We start from the raw sequence: 21,828 nt of genomic DNA, 5'->3' as shown, positions 1-21,828 counted from the left end.
TTTTTGGTCTAATAGAGCCCTATGGATACGTTTAATGTGTACATTGGGAGCTCTCCCAACGTACACACTAAACGGACATCACAAATGTAATGTGAGCAGAGCCTTATCGACTCAAAAAAGTCTAGTTTTGAGGTTTCACATGGAAATAAGCAGAACAGTTAGTAGAATTAATTTCCCAGTTGTAAACATTAAAACATTATACCGGGAGGATTACCTACAGTGATAACTTACAATTTGAAGTTTAATACTGCGCCAGCATTCACCAACAACGTCCTATTATAGAGGAATGATAAGAGAATATTAAACATTAATTCGCTGAAACCGGACAATCAAACACTTAGATGCCGCGGTCAATAGTAGTTACATCAATAGGGGCAGAACACACGGTGCGGCCACCATAAGCATTCGAGACCACGCCCACACGCGGTGGCGAATGGGCGCACAATGCCACAGTTTTACTAGCTAAATCGTGTGACCAATCGTCACCCAGGTAGGCGTGGTTTCGGCATAAGTAGCAGTGGGTGTTTGCTGTACTCAGCAACTAAGCCAGTTCCATACATCCTCCTGCGACATCTGATGCACAAACATGGTAAATGTCGCCAAAGGGTTACATAGGCTCGATCACAAAGGCAGTCCTCTAAAAATGATGGCACCTATTAAATACACTGAACGAACGGGTGCAATATCCCAAAATTGGCACATAATAGCACATACCTTTCAGCTGATTGGTCAAGAGGGGTAGCGTCTGTGTGATATTTACAGCATAGCAGGCGTAGTCTCGCGAGATTACGATGTAACCTGTTGTTTAAAACGAGATTACGCTTGCCTTGCTGTAAATATCACACAGATATCAGGACACGGCAGTAACGTTATACTGTGTGTATGTGGCTGCACATAGCGATATAACTATATTGCTATCTGCAGTGTAAATGAATGGGGAGAAGGGTATGACACTGATTGGTCAGCGTCATACACTCCTCTGTACAACGCCCACTTGGCCAAAGAGTAAAACACGCCCAGTTGTCCATTAAGAAACTCATTGGCATAAAGAAAAACATAACAGAAATATTACACTAATCGGCAGCCACTTCTCTCTATCCATCACTGATAGAGAAAAGAGGCTGCTGATTAAAAATAAAAAAATTAGTTCATACGTACCCGGTCGTTGTCTTGGTGACGAGTCTCTCTTCTTCCTCCAGTCCGACCTTCCTTTCTGACGCAGCAGCCTGTGATTGGCTGAAGAGGCCGCTGCAGCCTGTGGTTGGCTGCAGAGGCGGTCACGTGGGATGAAGAGTTATCCCTGGAGGCCGGCCTTCTGACGTCATCCTGACGTGCGTGACCGCCACTAGAGCCTGTGATTGGCTACAGCGGCGACATGGATGAAACGTCATCGCTGGAGGCCGGACAGGAGGAAAGTAAGTATGAACTTATTTATTTATATATTTTTTTTATTTAATTAAAATTTTATTTTGCGAGCGTCGAGCATGGTACTGTCCAGGGTGCTGAAAGAGTTACCGCCGATCAGTGCAGCCCATTAACTCTTTCAGCACCCTGGACAGTACCATGCTCGGCGCTCGGAAACACGGAGTGCACACGGCCGCAAAAACGGGCACACGGATCCGTCAAAAACAGACGTAAAAACGGATGTGAAAACGATGCCTTAAGGCGGGATTCACACGACCGGGTCGCGCCCGAGCCCGAGTGCTGGCCGATAAAATCGGCCATTCTGCCCGGCCGGTTTGCATAAAGTTTTGCATCCGTTCCGGGCCGGGCAGATCTGGACAGTGACATCAGCGGCAACTCCTGAAGGGGAATCCCCATGTGTTCGGGGATTCCGCTTCAGGAGTTTCCCCTGATGTCACTGCCCAGATATGGACAGAGACATCAAACGCTCTGTCCAGGAGCGGAATCCCCGAACACACGGGGATTCCGCTCCTTCAAGGAGCTAAAGTGCGGCTAGCACATAGCAGAGCGGGGAGATACCTCCCTGCTCTGCTATAGTGGCGTCGCTACAATAGTAGCAGCCGCAGCAGATGCTAGCGGCGCCATCGAAGGTGTCGCCGGGCCAGGGCACTTTTAAAACAAGCAGGGGAAGGGAGCCAGCGCAGCGCTCCCTTCCACCTGCTGTACACCCCGGCCCTGCCAAACCGTGTACAGCGATGCCATTCGTCAGAATGGCATCAACTCCTCCTCCTCACATGCACTCTGCGCTGTGAGGAGGAGGAGATAGAGCGCAAGCGCCGGAAAACCCGGCCATCACTCGGGACACATCCCGGTGATGGCCGTGTATTACCCGGCCCCATAGACTTCTATGGGAGCCGGGCGGCCGGGTACCCGGCCGAAGATAGAGCATGACCTATTTTTTGACGGCCGGTTTTCCCGGCCGTCAAAAAATCGGTCGTGTGAATAGCCCCATTAGGGGTCTATTATTCCTAATGCAGCCGGGTGCCGGCCGATTTATGAACGGCCGGCACCCGGCCGGGAAACCCTGTCGTGGGAATGAGGCCTTAGGCTATGTACACCTTTGAAAACATTTATTCGTTTTGTGTTTTTTTTAAATGTGTTTGGTGCAACTTTCTAATTACATTTTATTACAAATTATTTTTACTTTGATAGACACAGCTGCTTTGTATTCTGGATACAGAGCAGCTGTATCTTGCGCTGAGACCTAAATCTGTCAGGTCAGCGGGACTAATGGGTTCAGTGTCAGCGGGTCCTGCGTGTGTCTGACACGCAGGATCCACCTGCTATCGATCACATCTAAGTTATGAACTTAGATGTGATCGATAAGGATGGGTTCACATGAGAATGTTACGTCCGTAATGGACGGAACGTATTTCGGCCGCAAGTCCCGGACCGAACACACTGCAGGGAGCCGGGCTCCTAGCATCATAGTTATGTACGACGCTAGGAGTCCCTGCCTCTCCGTGGAACTACTGTCCCGTACTGAAAACATGATTACAGTACAGGACAGTTGTCCTGCAGCTAGGAATAATCCACATGATTTTGATGTGGTTATTAGGCCCCTGTATGGCATACATCACCCAGGGACTGGTCCTGGAGAAACATATATGGACAGTAACTTCAGGAGCATCCCCAGGGCCAGAGACCCCGGAAAGAGCAGCTGTGCACGAAGCTCCAGCGACATAACTGTCCATATATGGACAGCTAAGTCACTGAAGCTTCCCAATGAATACGTTTAATAGATACCCGTGAAGGATGCCTAACAGTGGCATCCATCATCAAAGGCTCCCAGGTTAAAAAACAAAATGTATACCGCGCAGTTTGTTTTTTGCGGGATAGCTCAGCCGATAAACGTGTTCTTAGTGCTCCATTAGCCCAAAAGAGTGTCCTTTTCGCCTCTGTCTGGTAAACGTCAGTATACCTTTTTTTGAAGGATGGAATAACATAGTAGAGGACCTTAGATGCATAAACATTATTAACCCCTTCCCCCTGAGTTGCATTCTGGGCCCTAATGACCAAGCCATTTTTTACGTTTTTCCATCATCACTTTCGAAGAGCTATAACTTTTTTATTTTTGCGTCGACATAGCTGTATAAGGTCTTGTTTTTTGCGGGACAAGTTGTATTTTTTAATAGCACCATTTTGGGGTACATATTTATTGATTAACTTTTCTTAAAAATTTTTTGGGAAGGGATAGAAAAAAAACCTGAAATTTCGCCACTCTTTTGCATCCTAAATCTACGCAGTTTACCGTGTGATATAAATAACACAATAACTTTATTCAGCTGGTTGTTACGATTGCAACAATACCACATTTGTATAGATTTTGTATGTTTTACTACTTTTACACAGTAAAAACTTTTTTTTTCATATTTGAAGAGTCATAACTTTTTTATTTTCTCGCCGATGCGGTTGTATAAGGTCTTTTTTTTTTTGCGGGACGACTTGTCGTTTTTATTGGATTCATTTTGGAGTAGATGCGACTCTTTATCACTTTGTATCACATTTTTTTTTAAGTCATGATTCACAGAAAACAGCAATTTTTCCATTGTTTTTTATTTTATTTTTTACGGCGTTCACCGTGCGGGTTAAATAATGTAATAGCTTTATAGTCGGGGTCGTTACGGGCGCGGGGACACCAAATACGTGTAACTTTTTTGCTTTATTTATTTATTTATTTTAATAGTAAAGCATTTTGTAAGGGGAAAAAGTGGGTTTTTTATTTTTTTTCACTTATTTTTTTTTAAATTAACTTTATTAAACTTTTTTTACTAGTCTTACTAGGAGACTTTATTATAAAAGCGATCGGATGATCGCATATTACACTGCAATACTTTTGTATTGCAGTGTATTACTGCCTGTCCGTTTAAAATGGACAGGCATCTGCTAGGCCATGTCCCTGGCATGACCTAGCAGGCATTCACTACAGGCAGACCTGGGGGCCTTTATTAGGCCCCCGGCTGCCATCGGAGACAGTGGGGTGTCAGTTGGATGAGAGGGATCTCCCTCCCTCTCTCCAAAACCACTCAGATGTAGCGCTCGCTATTGAGCGCCGCATCTGAGGGGTTAAACGGGTGAGATCGATACTGATATCGATCTCACGCATTCGAGCAGGGATGCCCCCAGATTTAACGGCTCCCTGCTCTGTTTGTGGTGGTTTTCTGTTTTCAATCATACTTTTCACTGCTGTTGCGCGAATCACGCGCGTCCCACGGAAGTGCTTCCGTGTGGTGCGCGTGATTTTCACGCACCCATTGACTTCAATGGGCGCGTGATGCGCGAAAAACGCAGAAATATAGGACCTGTCGTGAGTTTTACGCAGCGGATTCACGCTGCGCAAAAATCACTGACAGTCTGCACGGCCCCATAGACTTGCATAGGTCCGTGCGACACGCGGGTGGCACGGACGTATATCGCGTTCGTGTAAATCCGCCCTTAGCCAGCTCCCTCCCTGTTTCAATTGGCGTTTTTTTGGTTCTGCCCCCTTCAGGCACCTAATATTGTAATTCACTGTAGTTAGCCAACGGGGCATGAACTACAGTGAATCTCACTGGGTGGAGCCATCTTCACTGCCTCCGACGCTGTCCAATCAGCACGAGAGAAAGAAAAAAAAAGGACGATGGAAACAAAGAGGTAGCCGACTAAAGGTAATATACATACATTAGAGGTTAGGTGACAGGTTTTCCCATCAGAGACATTTATGAACTATCCACAGGAAATGTCAAACACGTCAGGTAGCTACGGGTCCTACGTCTGGGACCCACACCTTTCTCTAGAACGGGGCCCCCTAAACCCCGTTCTACCTCTCTGTGCTCTGGCTGACTCCTGTGATTACCGACCATGAAGAAGAAGAAAACAGCGTAGCTCAGCGTTTCCGCAAGCCCCATAGAACTGAATGGGAGTTATGGAAACAGCATAGCTCAGCGAGCTACGCTGTTTTCTTCTTCATGGTCGGGAATCACAGGAATCAGCCAGAGCACAGAGAGGTAGAACAGGGTTTAGGGGGCCCCATTCTAGAGTTAGGTACGGGTTTAAGCAACTTGCGTTTTTTACGGCCGTCTTTGGAGCGGTTTTTCTATTGAGTCAATGAAAAAGAGCTCCAAAACGGCTCAAGAAGTGACATGCACTTCTTTTTCCGAGGCGTTCTTTTTACGCGGCCATTTAAAAAAACGCCTTGTGGGAACGGAACGCCATTTTTCTCATTGAAATCAATGGGCAGATGCTTGGAGGCGTTCAGCCACCACGGTTTTTGCCGTTTTATCGGAACGTTTACGTTCCTGAAAACAGGAAGTAAACATACCCTAAGACTACATGCACAAGTTGAAAATCTGCATCAAAACCGCAGGTAAAATCCGCACCTAGTAGAGCATTTTTCGGTGGGTTTTATACAACAGATTGTTATTTTTTTTTTTTTATAAAACTTGTCAGATACAATTTGCAGGTGGAAACGCAAGATAAACGGACATGCTGGGGAATTGAAAATACGCAGCGTAGGTCAATTTACTGTTGGAAAAAATCTAACGCGTTGATGAGATTACTTGAAATCGCATTTACTTTGCTGGTATTGCATTACGCTGCAGATTTGCCAAAGGAAAATCCGCACAGAATACACATCGTGAGCATTTGGCCTAAGAGTAAGGGTATGTTCACACACAAACTCAAAAACGTCTGAAAACACGGAGCTGTATTCAAGAGAAATCAGCTCCTGATTTTCAGACGTTTTTTGTGCCACTCACGATTTTTGCGGCTTTATTTTGGCCGTTTTTGGAGCTTTTTTCAATAGAGTATATGGAAAACGGCTCCAAAAATGTCCCATGAAGTGTCCTGCACTTCTTTTTCACGGCCGTTTTTTTACGCGTAAAAAACGCAGCGAAAAACACTCCGTCGGAACAGAACGCGGTTTTCCCATTGAAATCAATGGGCAGATGTTTGGAGGCGTTCTGCTTCCGATTTTTCGGCCGTTTTTCCGGCTGAAAATAGGTCGTGTGAACATACCCTAAGAGTAAAAAATGAATGAAGGTCCTCCTCAGAGCACTAAACCTTAAGGGCTGATTCAGACGAACGTGCCGTTTTTGCGCACGCAAAAACCGCGGCATTTTGCGTGCGCAAAAGGCACTTAACAGCTCCGTGTGCCCTGTTCATATGGATGCGCGGCTGCGTGCTTTTCGCGCAGCCGCCATCTTTATGACACTCCGTTTGGATGTTTGTAAACAGAAAAGCACGTGGTGCTTTTGTTTACATTCATTCTTTTACTGTTATTGCGCGAATAACGCTTGTCCCGTGGGGCATGCGTGATTTTGACGATTCCATTGACTTCAATGGGTGCGTGATGCGCGAAAAACGCAGACGCATAGAACATGTCGCGAGTTTTACGCAGCGGACTAACGCTGCGCAAAACTCACGGACTGTCTACACTACATCATAGACTTCTCTAGGTCCGCGCGAGCCGCGTGAAAACCACGCGGCCGGAACGGACGCAAAACACGTTCGTCTGAATCCGCCCTAAGGGGGTTTTCTCATAATGATCATTTATCACCTATCCTGTGGATAGGTGATAGATGTCTGATTTATCCCAGCGATCAGACTCCCACCGATCCCTATGTAAACAAAGTGGTACTGCGCAAGCTCAGCCACTGCTCTATTAACTTTCTATAGGACTGCCGGAGATAGCATTTGGTCATCTCTGGCAGCCCCCTAGGATCCGCACCTATGTCCTGAACCCATGCCAGCACATCCAGGCAAAGAATTAATGCAGAGGAGGATGGGATTCTGGAAACAGCCAAGCTCACGGACCTGAGCTGTTTCTATAAGGCCCCATGCACATGACCGTAGCCATGTGCACGGCTGTGATTTTCGTGTCGGCCGGCCGCAGAGTGTCATCCAGTGTACGGTTGCTGTAGATTTTTAGTACAGAATCCACACAAAAAATCTGTCACAACTGACCGTGGCCTATTGCTGTGTTTATACATTCCGGTCAATGTAAAATGGTGATAGGACTACAAGGTCCACTCACTGCGCCAGCACCATCTTTTGCAGCAAACCATGCACCTGTATCAGCAGTATCTGATCAGGGAAGGTTTTCAACTTCTGGATGTAAATATATTTTTCCTTCACTGACAGCAAGCAGAGTTCTTGAAAATGGTAAAGAATTGCAACACAAAGTATATTAAAACCATGCAGTATAGCGATTAACCTGCTCTTTCACTGCAGTTCACACCAAGAAAGTAATTTAGGGGCAAATGTATTGGCAGGATAATTTGTGGAAATAACGCAGCCCCGAAAATAAATGCAGTCATCACACCAGAGTGTAAACAGATGACGTCATCAGAACAGCGCACTGAGCTCTATATGTAAACGAGGGTCCCTGTCTGTCCCCCGACGCCTTCTGCCCTCATAGAGACACGCCCTGTGCCCATTCTTACCCGAACAGCAATAGGTCCCCGATCATCCTGCCACCACAGCAGCAGCCAGCTCACCGACACACACACACTTCCGCTTTCCGGCTGCCGGAGGACGAATGCAGCCAATCAGCGCTAAATCTGAACGTGTCTGACACTAGATGTTTATCCTGTTTTTTGTGGCGTAAAGGCCTCCACGGAAATGGATGCCGCTGTCAAACGTCCATGGGATGGAGGCGATTTGTGCCGTTACGTCTGTGCTGTAAAGGTTTAGCTCAGTGAATCCAGTTGTACTGTTCTAATTCTGGCCTCTAGGGGGCAGTGTGTGGAGATATTCTGCCCTCATTTATGAAAACTAGTGCTGAAGTGAATGAAGCGCACACACCACCCAATAAGATCACTGCTTTCTGTACTAGAAAAATAACTAGTGGAATCTGATGGTTGCAGTAGTTTTAATAACTTTGACATACTTCCCACAAGGTCAATTGTGCTAAAGTTTCAGACATGGTTGCCCAGCAGACACAGAGTGGCACAGTTTCTAGACAACGAAACAAAACCCCCAAAAAATAATTTAATTAAAAAAAATTGAGTCATAAGACGTTTGAATTGGTGGGGGTCCTCGTGGCGCTGAAATGAAGGTGCAGAAACACTCAGCTGAGTGCTTTTCTCCTTCGGCTGTGATCGGCGCTTTCTGTCAGGCCGAAGACGGTTAACATAGAACGCTTCTGCACTTGTGTTTCAGCGATGGCGGGGGTCTCAGCACCCAGACCCTTACCAATCCAAACTTTTGATATGTCTCTTTTTTTTAAAAAAAAAAAAAAAATGAAATTCAGCCGTAGTTTTGGGGGTTTCATTTCGTCTTTTAGAAGCAGTGCCGCTCTGTCTGGTATTGCCGTTCATATTAATTGAAGTAAATGGGGCTTCAATACCAGACAAAGCTGATGGACAGACAATACTGGTGCTGTTTCTGAGGGAAGGGGCAGCAGACACGTTTTTTCTAACCACATTTCTAGTATGCGTTTCCAAGGTGAAAGAAAGAGATGAATAACCATTGGCTTACATGAAGCTGTAAACTGTGCAGCAACGTCTGCAATTTGACTTTTTAAACGTTTGATGAAAGTGCAGTTACCCCTTAGGCCCTGTTCACACTGAGTTTTTTTGCAGGAGGAAAATTCTGCCTCAAAATTCTGTTTGGAATTTTGAGGCAGATTTTGATCTACCTGCACACCGTTGGACGCGTTTTTCTTGCTCGCACCCATTGAGCGCCACGGGCAAAAACGCAGTGAAATACGCTTTCTCTGCCTCGCATTGATGTCAATGAGAGGTCAGAGGCGTAAATGCCCGAAGATAGGGCATGTCGCTTGTTTTTCCCGCGAGCGTTTTTTACCGTTCGTGGGAAAAAACGCCTCCGCTTCCTATTTAAATCAATGGGCGGCATTTTCTGATTTTTTTTGTGTCAAAAACTGTGTGAACAGGGCCTTAAAGGGGTTGTCCCACAAAACACATGTATCCCCTATCGACAGGGGTCTGACCACTGGGACCCCCAGCGATAAGGAGAAAGTGGACTTCTGGGGTCTGTAACCTGCTTGTGTACGGCAGCTCTATAGAAATGAATGAAGCGTTTGTGCGCATGTGTGACCGGCGCTCCATTCATTTCAAGCCGGACACAGACCCCGGATTTCCCATGCTTCTCATGGAGCATTTCGGGGGACTTTCGGTTCCCCGTTGTCCTTATCGCTGAGTGTCCCAGCGATCGGACCCCCCAGCGATTACACATGTATCCTCTATCCCGTGGACAACCCCTTTAAAGTGTAACTAAACTTTTAAAAAACTTTTGACGTCAGAAGTTTTGATCGGTGGGGGTCCGAGAACTAAAACACCCACCAATCGGTAAAACGAGGCGGCAGAAGCGCTCAGGTGACCGTTGTGTCGCTTCGTTTCTGATCGGCTTCCTCGAAAGCCGAGCGAGCAGTGTACGGGCTCAATAGAAAGTCTATGAGGCCGTATACCACCAGCTCGGCTTTCCTTGGAAAGAAACTGAAGCGGCACAGCGCTCGCCCGAGCTCTGCCGCTTCGTTTTAGCGATCAGTTAGGGGTTTCAGTGCTCGGACTCCGACCGATCCAAACTGCTGACATGTCACTGACATTTTAAAAGTTTAATTACCCTTTAAAGCCAATTTTTCTTTTTTCATTTTAGTTTTTCAATTGTCGCATTCCAAAAGCCATAACTTTTTTATATATCCGTCAACATAGCCATATGGGAGTTTTTTTTCTTGCAGGACGAGTTCTACTTTTTAATGGTACCATTTAATGTACCATATAATGTACTGAGAAATTGGAATTGAAAAAGAACGCAATTCAGCCATAGTTTTGGGGGTCTCGTTTTTTACACTGTGCGGTAAAAATGAAATGTTAACTTTATTCAGCAGTTCAATAGGATTAGGGCGATATATCTGTTTTTTAATGTTTGAATACTTTTACAAATAAAAACATTTTGTTCAAAAACTTTTTTTGTGACCCATATCTTTTTTATTTTTCCTGTGATGGAGCTGTGTGAGGGCTTATTTTTGCGTGGCGAGCTGTAGTTCTTATTTGTATTTTTATTTTGGTGTACATACAACTTTTAACTGATATCCACTTTTTAAAAAAAAATTAATACATTTTTTTATTTAACTGTTTTTACTTTTTATTTTAGTCTTCCTAGGGAATTTTACCATGTGATCATTAGGTCGGTCATACAATATACTGCAATTAGTTATGTATTGCAGTGTGTTGCCTTTTTCTGTACTCTATCATTAAGCCCTGCAAGGAGGGCACAAAAGGTAGACCTGAAGACCTTCAATAGGCCTCCCTTTGTCTAAGGCCCCATGCACACGACCGTAGAATTCGTCCGCAATTACGGACCAATTCACTTCTATTGACCACGAACACCATATTGTATACTTGCGGGAAGGTTTCCGGACTGCAGAAAGCCTCCGCATACTTTTTATGGGAGCATGGGCCAAAAATGCGGGTGGCTGTCAGCGGCCGCCAGCGGCTGTCCATCGTGCCCAATCATGGGCACGGCCGTTTGCATGAGGCCTAACCGCTCAAATGCTGTGGTCGCTAATTACCGTGGCATCTAAGGTTTTAAACCGTTATCTCTGACCCTGGGCGATGTAGGCAGTTTTCAGCTGTATTGAACAGCTGGCACCCATCGGGTATGGTGCAGGCTCAGCTCCTGAGCCTGCACCATTTTGACATAGCGCACATCCACCGTACATCTACGCAACAAACAAAAAACTGAACAGACTCAAATACTTCACCCTTGGGCCTGATAGGTAGCACACAGGAGAAAAAAGATTGGCTCTGCATTTCAAACCAGGGCCACCTAGAAGCTTGGCTAGTAGTCATGACAACCTAAAAGTGACGGACGTTTCCTAACAGTAGATAGATCTATATATTCACTTGTCACTTTATTTAAGCCACACCTACTTAAAGGGGTTGTCCATAAATAGAAAACACGGTTACTATGTTCCAAGAACAGTGCCACCCCTGTCCATGGGTTGTGTCTGGTATAGCATCTCAGTCCGATTCAATTCAATAGAGCGAAGCTGCAATCAATGGACAACCATGTTTTTCTAACCCTTGAAACCCCCTTTTTGTAAGTACCCTATTTGTTTTTAATTCTGTAATGAGTGGATACCTTTTGGGATGCTAACCCATATAGTATGTAGCTTCCTGCACACAGCTCTTTAGGCTCTGTGCCGTAATTTAGAGATAATATTTGCTTCCAGGGGAAATGACCTCCGTAATACGGTGTCTGAAGGAACATGACATGATTTTCTGGCGGTATCGTTTCCAAATAGTTCCACAAAAATCTATGCAGGTTAATGCATTTTATTAGTCAACTATAGATTACGTTTAGAGATTGGCAATTGCTATCAGGGATGGAAAGTAACAATTGGAGGAGTGGAGACATTGCACAGACATTAAGTACGTACTATATGCACTTAAGTTTTTTAAGCGCTATTTTATATGTTAAGAATCTGCTAGAGTCAGAGTTATAGTTGCAGATTTGGATTTGCATAACTTTTTTGCTGGTGAGAAAACTTATTTCGGGCATATGGACGTCATAGAAGAGCCAAAGTGCAGAGCTGGTAACAAACGAAGATTTCATCCGTCGATAAAATACATGTTCGTGTCATTTCTGATAAAAAAAAAAAGCCTTTAAATTGAATCTTTCGACATAACCTATTGTTTTAATTAAGTTATGACCAAGTTTTAATCAAGTTTTTATTTTAACTATATAAAACAAAGAAGAACATATTTTTAAAAAGAAAATCCTAAAATGCCAGTTTTTCCACTACCCACTGAGCTCTTACAATAGACTGACGCTTTCTGTTTTGTAGAGATCACTTTTTACCTGGTAACTACAAATGAATACATCAGTTGGGGAGAAAATATATATTAACAGATATAGCCCAGACAATAACTTTTAGTGGAATCTAAGAAAAAGGCATAACGTTCCCAACTAAATTCCTCTAGACTGACAGAGCTACACTGCATTATGCCATAGGCTGTCATGTGCCCACACATTCTGGGCCTCTAACGCTGCGATCTGCAGGACACTTAAGCTTGTGCCGTTCATATAACTTTCGCCTGAGTGTATTTTGATCCAGACACCTGTTTCTGTCAATAAGAATGAACAGCCTCTTCTATAGTGCAAGACAAGGGGTCACTTCAACTTCACCACTGGAGGTTACTGTCTCTTCTTTACTATCTTTCTTGACCGTAAAGGATTATGTTATTTTTTTGTGTGTGTACCCTGCAAATAGTCTTTACACACACATAAAAATATAGCCATGGTCATTGGAAAAGGCATACATACTAGGAAGATATTAGTACAGTAATGGTACCACTAATATAGTGTTATCAAATCACTGGTAACGAATCACCGATCTGGTAGACAAATTGCATATATAAAAGAGTGCAATAAAGCCTACGAGAATTATATGTATCATTATCTTTATTATGAATCATAGCAGTAAAATAAAATAAGCCACAGTGGGTTGTTGGCAACACCCTGGGGACGTAGTCAGATGGTTAATTATTGCATAAATCTAGTAGTAACGGGATAACATACTAATACGTATCACCGTAAAGTGCAATAGTGTATAAACATGATATTATATTATAATATAGTAGCCACAAAAATAATTACAGATATGTTTCTTACCCCAAATAATGGTAGTTATATCGGTTTTGTAGACAAATCGCGGTGCACCTTATGAGACTGTTAGACCACTTCAATTGCCATTTTGCTTAATTTTAGTTGCCAATCTAAACTTCCATAAACATTAAAGGGGTTTTCCAGTGCCTAAAAATTGATGGCCTATCCTCAGGATAGGCCATCAATAGCCGATTGGTCGGAGTCCAACTCCCGGGAACCCCACTGATTAGCCGTTTTGAAAGGGGTGCAGTGCTCGTACAAGCGCTGCTTCCCCTTCATTTCTTCTTGCACACTGTGAATCGTCGACACACATTTAGTGGCAATTCACAGGTATTGCAGTCTTCTTCTGCCATGGAAGTGAATCGTAGAAAAGTCTGCAATACCTGTGAATCGCCTCTAAATGAGTGTCGACAATTCACAGTGAGCAAGTAGAAATGAAGGGGAAGCAGCGCTCGTACGAGCGCTGCACCCCCTTCAAAACGGCTGATCGGTGGGTGTCCAGGGAGTCAGACCCCGACCCATCAGCTATTGATGGCCTATCCTGAGAATAGGCCATCAAGTTTTAGGGAATGGAAAACCTCTTTATTAGAAAACAACCCAAAAATATATAGGCACACTGGCACCTAGGAATTGTCCAGCATCTTTTTTTTTTTTGGAAGATTATCTCCAAAAAGGGGGTTCTCGGTGTAACTATAAAAAATGTACGTAAATAATATTACTACATGATGTGCTCTAAAATTGTAATACGTCTTCTTCAGTTATTCTGGTAATTCTCTTTGTTTAAATCAAACGTGCCAAGCTCAACATGATCGACAGGTCTCCCACAAACCAATGACTGGCAGGCGCATAGCGTCCCACCTGTAGAGCCGGGCACACGACATTACAAGTCCCAAAAAAGCCTCCTGAAACTGGCAAAAATGTAAACAGAAACTTTTTACCATATCTAAGATACACTGACTGCAACCATAGTGACATAGGTACAATCTCTGAGAAAATAATTTTCACTTCTGGATAGAGCTGCCTAATCTTCATTAGAAACTCATTCATATCGAAATGAAATCTATGGTGCAAGCAGGGCTCGCCTTAGGTTGGATGGCACCCTGTGCGGGACTCTATTGCTGCCCTCCACAAACCAAAATGAACCACATATATAGACACGGACATACTAGAACATATATACTGAACATACATGAAGGCGGATCTTTAGACAAACAGGCAAATATATATACCCACATTCTGGAATATATACATACATAAAGGTAAATATATAGACATACAGACACATATACAGACACACACACAGACAGGAACATATGTATACAAATACATAAAAGGCACATACAGTGAAGGAAATAAGTATTTGATCCCTTGCTGATTTTGTAAGTTTGCCCACTGTCAAAGACATGAACAGTCTAGAATTTTTAGGCTAGGTTAATTTTACCAGTGAGAGATAGAATATATTTAAAAAAAAATCACATAGTCAAAATTATATATATTTATTTGCATTGTGCACAGAGAAATAAGTATTTGATCCCTTTGGCAAACAAGACTTAATACTTGGTGGCAAAACCCTTGTTGGCAAGCACAGCAGTCAGACGTTTTTTTGTAGTTGATGATGAGGTTCGCACACATGTTAGATGGAATTTTGGCCCACTCCTCTTTGCAGATCATCTGTAAATCATTAAGATTTCAAGGCTGTCGCTTGGCAACTCGGATCTTCAGCTCCCTCCATAAGTTTTCGATGGGATTAAGGTCTGGAGACTGGCTAGGCCACTCCATGACCTTAATGTGCTTCTTTTTGAGCCACTCCTTTGTTGCCTTGGCTGTATGTTTCGGGTCATTGTCGTGCTGGAAGACCCAGCCACGAGCCATTTTTAATGTCCTGGTGGAGGGAAGGAGGTTGTCACTCAGGATTTGACGGTACATGGCTCCATCCATTCTCCCATTGATGCGGTGAAGTAGTCCTGTGGCCTTAGCAGAGAAACACCCCCAAAACAAAATGTTTCCACCTCCATGCTTGACAGTGGGGACGGTGTTCTTTGGGTCATAGGCAGCATTTCTCTTCCTCCAAACATGGCGACCATTTAAGACAGCCGTCTTTCATGCAGGCACCAAGTTGATTTGGAGCGTGTAACTGGTCTGGAGGAGGCTGAACTGTTAAAGGAACAGTGTCACGAAAAAAAAATTTTTTACATCAGTTTGATTTTAGTGTTTTATTAAAAACTTTTATATTTATTTGTGTGTTTGTGTTTTACTTTTTTTATTTTTGAACTTTTTCTTCCCTATGGGGGCTGCCATTTTTTTTTCATTTCTGTATGTGTCGATTAACGACACATACAGACATGGAATACGGCAGCTACAGTCCCATAGTGAATGCGAACGGGGCCCGTTCCATCCACTATGCTGTACGCCGTCTGTGTGGGAACGACGGATGCGCCGCTCCCACACAGTCCAAGTTGAACCGTCCGCAGTCCGAAAAAAATAAAAAAAATTAGAACAATGTTTAATCACCTATACACTAATTGTTTAACTAAAAAAAAAATACATTTTTTTCTAGCGTCACATTCCCTTTAATGGTTGGTAGGGGATCAAATACTTATTTCTCTGTGCACAATGCAAATAAATATATATAATTTTGACTATGTAATTTTCTTTTTTTTTTTTTTTATATAATCTATCTCTCACTGGTAAAATTTACCTAGCCTAAAAATTCTAGACTGTTCATGACTTTGACAGTGGGCAAACTTACAAAATCAGCAAGGGATCAAATACTTATTTCCTTCACTGTAAATAAACATACAGGCACATATATACACAAAGGCACATATATACAAGCACAAAGACACGTTCACATACAGACCCATATATACCCACAGACACATACAGTGAAGGAAATAAGTATTTGATCCCTTGCTGATTTTGGAAGTTTGCCCACTGTCAAAGACATGAACAGTCTAGAATTTTTAGGCTAGGTTAATTTTACCAGTGAGAGATAGATTATATATAAAAAAAAAATCACATAGTCAAAATTATATATATTTATTTGCATTGTGCACAGAGAAATAAGTATTTGATCCCCTACCAACCATTAAGAGTTCAGCCTCCTCCAGACCAGTTACAAATCAACTTGGTGCCTGCATTAAAGACAGCTGTCTTAAATGGTCACCTGTATAAAAGACTCCTGTCCACAGACTCAATTAATCAGTCTGACTCTAACCTCTACAACATGGGCAAGACCAAAGAGCTTTCTAAGGATGTCAGGGACAAGATCATAGACCTGCACAAGGCTGGAATGGGCTACAAAACCATAAGTAAGACACTGGGTGAGAAGGAGACAACTGTTGGTGCAATAGTAAGAAAATGGAAGACATACAAAATGACTGTCAATCGACATCGATCTGGGGCTCCATGCAAAATCTCACCTCATGGGGTATCCTTGATCCTGAGGAAGGTGAGAGCTCAGCCGAAAACTACACGGGGGGAACTTGTTAATGATCTCAAGGCAGCTGGGACCACAGTCACCAAGAAAACCATTGGTAACACATTACGCCGTAATGGATTAAAATCCTGCAGTGCCCGCAAGGTCCCCCTGCTCAAGAAGGCACATGTACAGGCCCGTCTGAAGTTTGCAAATGAACATCTGGATGATTCTGAGAGTGATTGGGAGAAGGTGCTGTGGTCAGATGAGACTAAAATTGAGCTCTTTGGCATTAACTCAACTCGCCGTGTTTGGAGGAAGAGAAATGCTGCCTATGACCCAAAGAACACCGTCCCCATTGTCAAGCATGGAGGTGGAAACATTATGTTTTGGGGGTGTTTCTCTGCTAAGGGCACAGGACTACTTCACCGCATCAATGGGAGAATGGATGGAGCCATGTACCGTCAAATCCTGAGTGACAACCTCCTTCCCTCCACCAGGACATTAAAAATGGCTCGTGGCTGGGTCTTCCAGCAGGACAATGACCCGAAACATACAGCCAAGGCAACAAAAGAGTGGCTCAAAAAGAAGCACATTAAGGTCATGGAGTTGCCTAGCCAGTCTCCAGACCTTAATCCCATCGAAAATTTATGGAGGGAGCTGAAGATCCGAGTTGCCAAGCGACAGCCTCGAAATCTTAATGATTTACAGATCATCTGCAAAGAGGAGTGGGCCAAAATTCCATCTAACATGTGTGCAAACCTCATCATCAACTACAAAAAACTTCTGACTGCTGTGCTTGCCAACAAGGGTTTTGCCACCAAGTATTAAGTCTTGTTTGCCAAAGGGATCAAATACTTATTTCTCTGTGCACAATGCAAATAAATATATATAATTTTGACGATGTGATTTTCTTTTTTTTTTTAAATATAATCTATCTCTCACTGGTAAAATTAACCTAGCCTAAAAATTCTAGACTGTTCATGTCTTTGACAGTGGGCAAACTTACAAAATCAGCAAGGGATCAAATACTTATTTCCTTCACTGTATATACACAGTACATATAATGTAGTAGATGTTACCTACAGTCCTATGTAACACCACAGATAAGGCCTCGTTCACAGCTGCGTTGGAGCCTTCCGTCAGAACGGGACCCTGAACAGACACAAACGGAAACCAGAGGTTTCCATTTCCATCACCATTGATTTCAATGGTGACGGATCCGGTGCCCGTGGTTTCCGTTTGTCTATGTTGTACACAGGATCCGTAGTTTTGCCGGAAGCAATAGCGTAGTCGACTACGCTATTGCTTCGGGCAACACGACGGGTCCGATGCACAACAGAGACAAACGGAAACCACGGGCACCGAATCCGTCACCGTTGAAATCAATGGTGATGGAAGCGGAAACCTCTTGTTTCCGTTTGTGTCAGTTTGTGTCTGTTCAGGGTCCCGTTATGACGGAAAGCTCGGACAGAACGGGACCCCAACGCAGATGTGAACGAGGCCTAACACACAGTAATAGCTCTCTGAGTACAGATAATGTAGTAGATGTTACCTGCAGTCCTATGTAACGCCACAGATAACACAGTGATAAGGAAAAATAGGGAGGAATCCTCCAGCTCACCCACTAGTTGTCTCAATCCAGACTGCGCTCGGATCCTGCGTGACGGCACACGGCAAGGCAACAGGAAAAAACAGAGGAAATGATCTAGCACTCGTAGAAAGTTTTAAAAAGGAAACAAAGTTCCAAGTTTATTCCAATAATTTAAAAGTTCAAGTGCAAGGGGGTGGTAGCAGCAGCCTACGCGTTTCGGACAACGCTTTTGTCCTTATTCATGGCTCTTATCTGTTTGTGATGCAGTCAGTCAAGCTTTATATCCAGGGAAAAGCTACTACTCAGATGGCTGGCGTACTGTGTGCTCTTCATGTGATGTGATGTCTATCCTCTGTTTGGGCTGTGCCCTATTTGTAATGTTCTTTTATTATGCGGACACATTTTCTCTGAATGTTTTGGTAAATGTTTGTATTAACCCCTTAACGCCGAAGGACGGATATATCCGTCCTCAGCAGCTGCTAGTTCGCGCAGGAGGACGGATATATCCGTCCTGTGATCGCGCGGGTACTGACAGTTTACCCACGCGATCAGCGGCAGGAGCACGGCTGTTATACACAGCCTGGCTCCTGCTGCAACTGCCGGAATCGAAGCACGCGCCGATTCCGGCAGTTTAACCCATTAAATGCCGCTGTCAACAGTGACAGCGGCATTTAATGTGTTTGACAGAGGGGGGAACTCCCTCTGTCTCCCGATCGGCGCCCCCGCAAACAAATCGCGGGTCGCCGTCGGGTTTCCATGACAGCCGGGGGTCTAACAAAGACCCCCAGGTCTGTCTTCAGCATCTGCCTGTTAGGCGATGCCAGAGGCATGACCTAACAGGTTGCCTGTCAGTTTTACACTGACAGGCAATAATGCTTTGGTATACGAAGTATACCAAAGCATTATATATGCGATCGGCACATCGCATAGTGAAGTCCCCTGGTGGGACTAAAAAAAAAAAAGTCAAACCGTTAAATAAAGTTTGTGAAAAAAAAAATAAAAAAAATTACAGTCAAAGTCAAATAAAACTACTTTTTTGGCCCAAAAAGTGGTTTTATTTAGTAGAACGGTCAAAACAAATCAGACATACACATATATGGTATCCCCGCGATCGTAACAACTTGAACAATAAAATGAACATATTAATTAAACCGCCGGATGAACGGCGTCCAAAGAAAACGCAAAAAACAACGGCAAAATTCTCTCTTTTCTCCCATTCCCCCCATAAAAAATAAAATAAAAGTTCATCTATAAGTCCTATGTACCCCAAAATAGTACTAATGAAAACTACACATTGTCCCGCAAAAATCAATCCCACGTACGGCCACATCGACGGAAAAATAAAAAAATTACGCCTCTTGGAAAGCGGCGATGCAAAAACAAGTAATTTTTTTCTAAAAGGGTTTTTATTGTGCAAACGTAGAAAAAACATATAAAACCTTTACACATTTGGTATCCCTGTAATCGTGCCGACCCATAGAATAAAGTTAACATGTTATTTACGCTGCATAGTAAACGGCGTAAATTTATAACGTGAAAATTAATGCTGGAATAGATGCTTATTTTCAATTCTCTCCTAAAATAAAGTTAATAAAAGTTAATCAATATGTTATAAGCATCTAAAAATGGTACAATTACAAAATACAACTCGTCCCGGAAAAAACAAGCCCTTATACGGCTATGTCGACGGAATAAAAAAAGAGTTACGACTCTTGGAATGCGACCGTGGAAAAACAAAAAATAATCCTGGGTCATTAACGTGCAAAATGGCCCGGTCATTAAGGGGTTAAAACCAATAAAAAAATTTGAATTGGAAAAAAAAAAAAAAGAATCATCTCCCATATTTGTCTTCCCCCATATAGGCGTGCCACTATAGTAACCATCTGCTTCCAGTCTCTTAGCTACTACTTCCCATACCATAGTGTACATATACAAAGAGGGAAACTCAATCCTGTATCTTCTCCCCATTCCAGATTCCAGAATTTAAAGCATTTTATAGTTCTGCCAGAATGGGAATCTATATCCTAGGGCCTTAACCCAAACAATATCAGTTTTTGTATTAATAATCTTATTAACTTGCGCAGCCAAAAAATAGTCTCTCATTGCTGCAATTGCCAAACCACCCCTATCAACCGGTTTCCTCAGCTGTTCAAGTTTTATTCTAGGACGTTTCCCCCTCCAAACCAACTCTGAGAACAAACTATCAAAGGTTTTAAATATCGCTTCTGCCAACCAATATAAAATTTTTGGTAATAAGATCATTTTAATCAGCGCCACCCTTGCAGCCAACCCTATATCTAGTTTTTTTCCATATCTGAACCTTCTCTCTTTTATATTTCAAGGGTGGGGCTATGTTTAACTTTTCGTACTCCTTTATATCACTAGAGACATTAATCCCCAGATATTTAAAGTAATTTTTTTTGCTATTCTTTTTAACTGCCCTCCCGGAATATGTTTCTTTTCATCAATCGGTAAGATAGAAGATTTTCCCCAGTTAATACCCACACCTGAAATTCTATCGAATTCATCAAATAGGTTAAAGATAATTCCAATAGAATTGTGTGTAGCCAAAAACAATAAAAAATCATCTGCGAACAATGCTATTTTCTCTTCCTCCCTTTCATACATATAACCCACTATTTCTAGGCTTTTTCTTATATAACTTGCCAATAGCTCAATTACTAGGTCAAAGGGTATAGGGGACAGCCCTGTCTAGTTCCTCTATCAACCTTAAATGGATCCGCTACTGTCCCATTTATAGATATCCTTGCCATTGTTCCAGTATATAACAATTTTATCCACTTTAGGAATTTTGGACCTATTCACATATACCTCAACACATCCCATATAAAATCCCACTCAATAGAATCAAAGGCCCTGGCTTCATCCAGCGACAATATTACTCTTTCCCCTGTATTGTCCGGCATCAGCTGAATATTCCGGTATAGTCTGGATAAGTTATTGTAATGTCCGTGGCTGCGGGCTGTCAGCTCCAACCTCCCCCTCACAGCTGCAGCCACGAGTCGGCAAGCGCTGTCCCCAGCCTCCTCCTCAGGAGACGCCAGTGCTCGCGTCCACTCACCTCTGCCGGATCCCGTAGGGTGCCCGCTCTTAAAGGGGCAGCGTGCGCACCGTACCTCATGGACGAACTTTGACCGGTGAGTACCCTGGACTATAAGAGGGGTCCAGCCCCCTAGTTCTATGCCTGAGCGTTGTTGTGTTCCCTATAGTTTGTCTATGTGATGGCCTCCTAGTGTGTTTCCTGTTCCTGTCCCTGTACCTATACTTGTTTCCAGTTCCTGTTCCTAGCAATCCATACCTTCCTGGTCTAGCACAGAGCTGTGCCAAAGTCGTGCCGTGCTGCATCCACGTCTGACCTGTTTCACCTCGCCTGACGTCCGCCTGCTACCTAAGTCCCAGCCGAGCCTGCCCTGCTGCTGTCTGAGCTGCCACAGGTATCCATAGAACTATAGACAATCACCTGCTCCCTGTTGGCCAGCTGCCTTACCGCCAAGGCGGTACGGCCCAGTGGGTCTAGAGACCCTTCGTGACAGTTATCCATTGTAGACCAACCTATTATAAAACCAGCCTGATCACTGTGTTTTAGATCGCCCACTACTTCTTTTAACCTTTTTGCCAGAACCGTAGCCAAGACCTTAGCATCTGTATTCATTAAGGAGATTGGTGTATATGCGTCCAAGGATAAAAGATCCTTTCCCTCTTTTAGAATCAGTATTATCAT

General features: G+C 43.5%; 2 protein-coding genes across 2 annotated transcripts in view; one reads left to right on the top strand and one right to left on the bottom strand.

The window, feature by feature from the left end:
• Window positions 1–8,168, bottom strand: part of SMIM7 (small integral membrane protein 7) — a 28,909-nt gene extending 20,741 nt beyond the window's left edge. The window contains exons 1-2 of the mRNA XM_075825326.1: window positions 7,887–8,168; window positions 232–273 (exon numbers count right to left, since the gene is read on the bottom strand). Of these exons, the coding sequence (XP_075681441.1) occupies window positions 232–273; window positions 7,887–7,912 (68 nt within the window). The 5' untranslated portion in view covers window positions 7,913–8,168. The remainder of the gene's footprint in view (window positions 1–231; window positions 274–7,886) is intronic.
• TMEM38A (transmembrane protein 38A) overlaps window positions 7,801–21,828 on the top strand; it is a 65,154-nt gene continuing 51,126 nt past the window's right edge. The window contains exon 1 of the mRNA XM_075825325.1: window positions 7,801–8,130. Within this exon, the coding sequence (XP_075681440.1) occupies window positions 8,088–8,130 (43 nt within the window). The 5' untranslated portion in view covers window positions 7,801–8,087. The remainder of the gene's footprint in view (window positions 8,131–21,828) is intronic.

The sequence above is a fragment of the Rhinoderma darwinii genome, chromosome 1 (assembly GCF_050947455.1).
Source record: "Rhinoderma darwinii isolate aRhiDar2 chromosome 1, aRhiDar2.hap1, whole genome shotgun sequence".
Lineage (NCBI taxonomy): Eukaryota > Metazoa > Chordata > Amphibia > Anura > Rhinodermatidae > Rhinoderma > Rhinoderma darwinii.
Note: the sequence above shows the minus strand (reverse complement) of the source record. Positions and strands in the feature narration are given on the sequence as shown.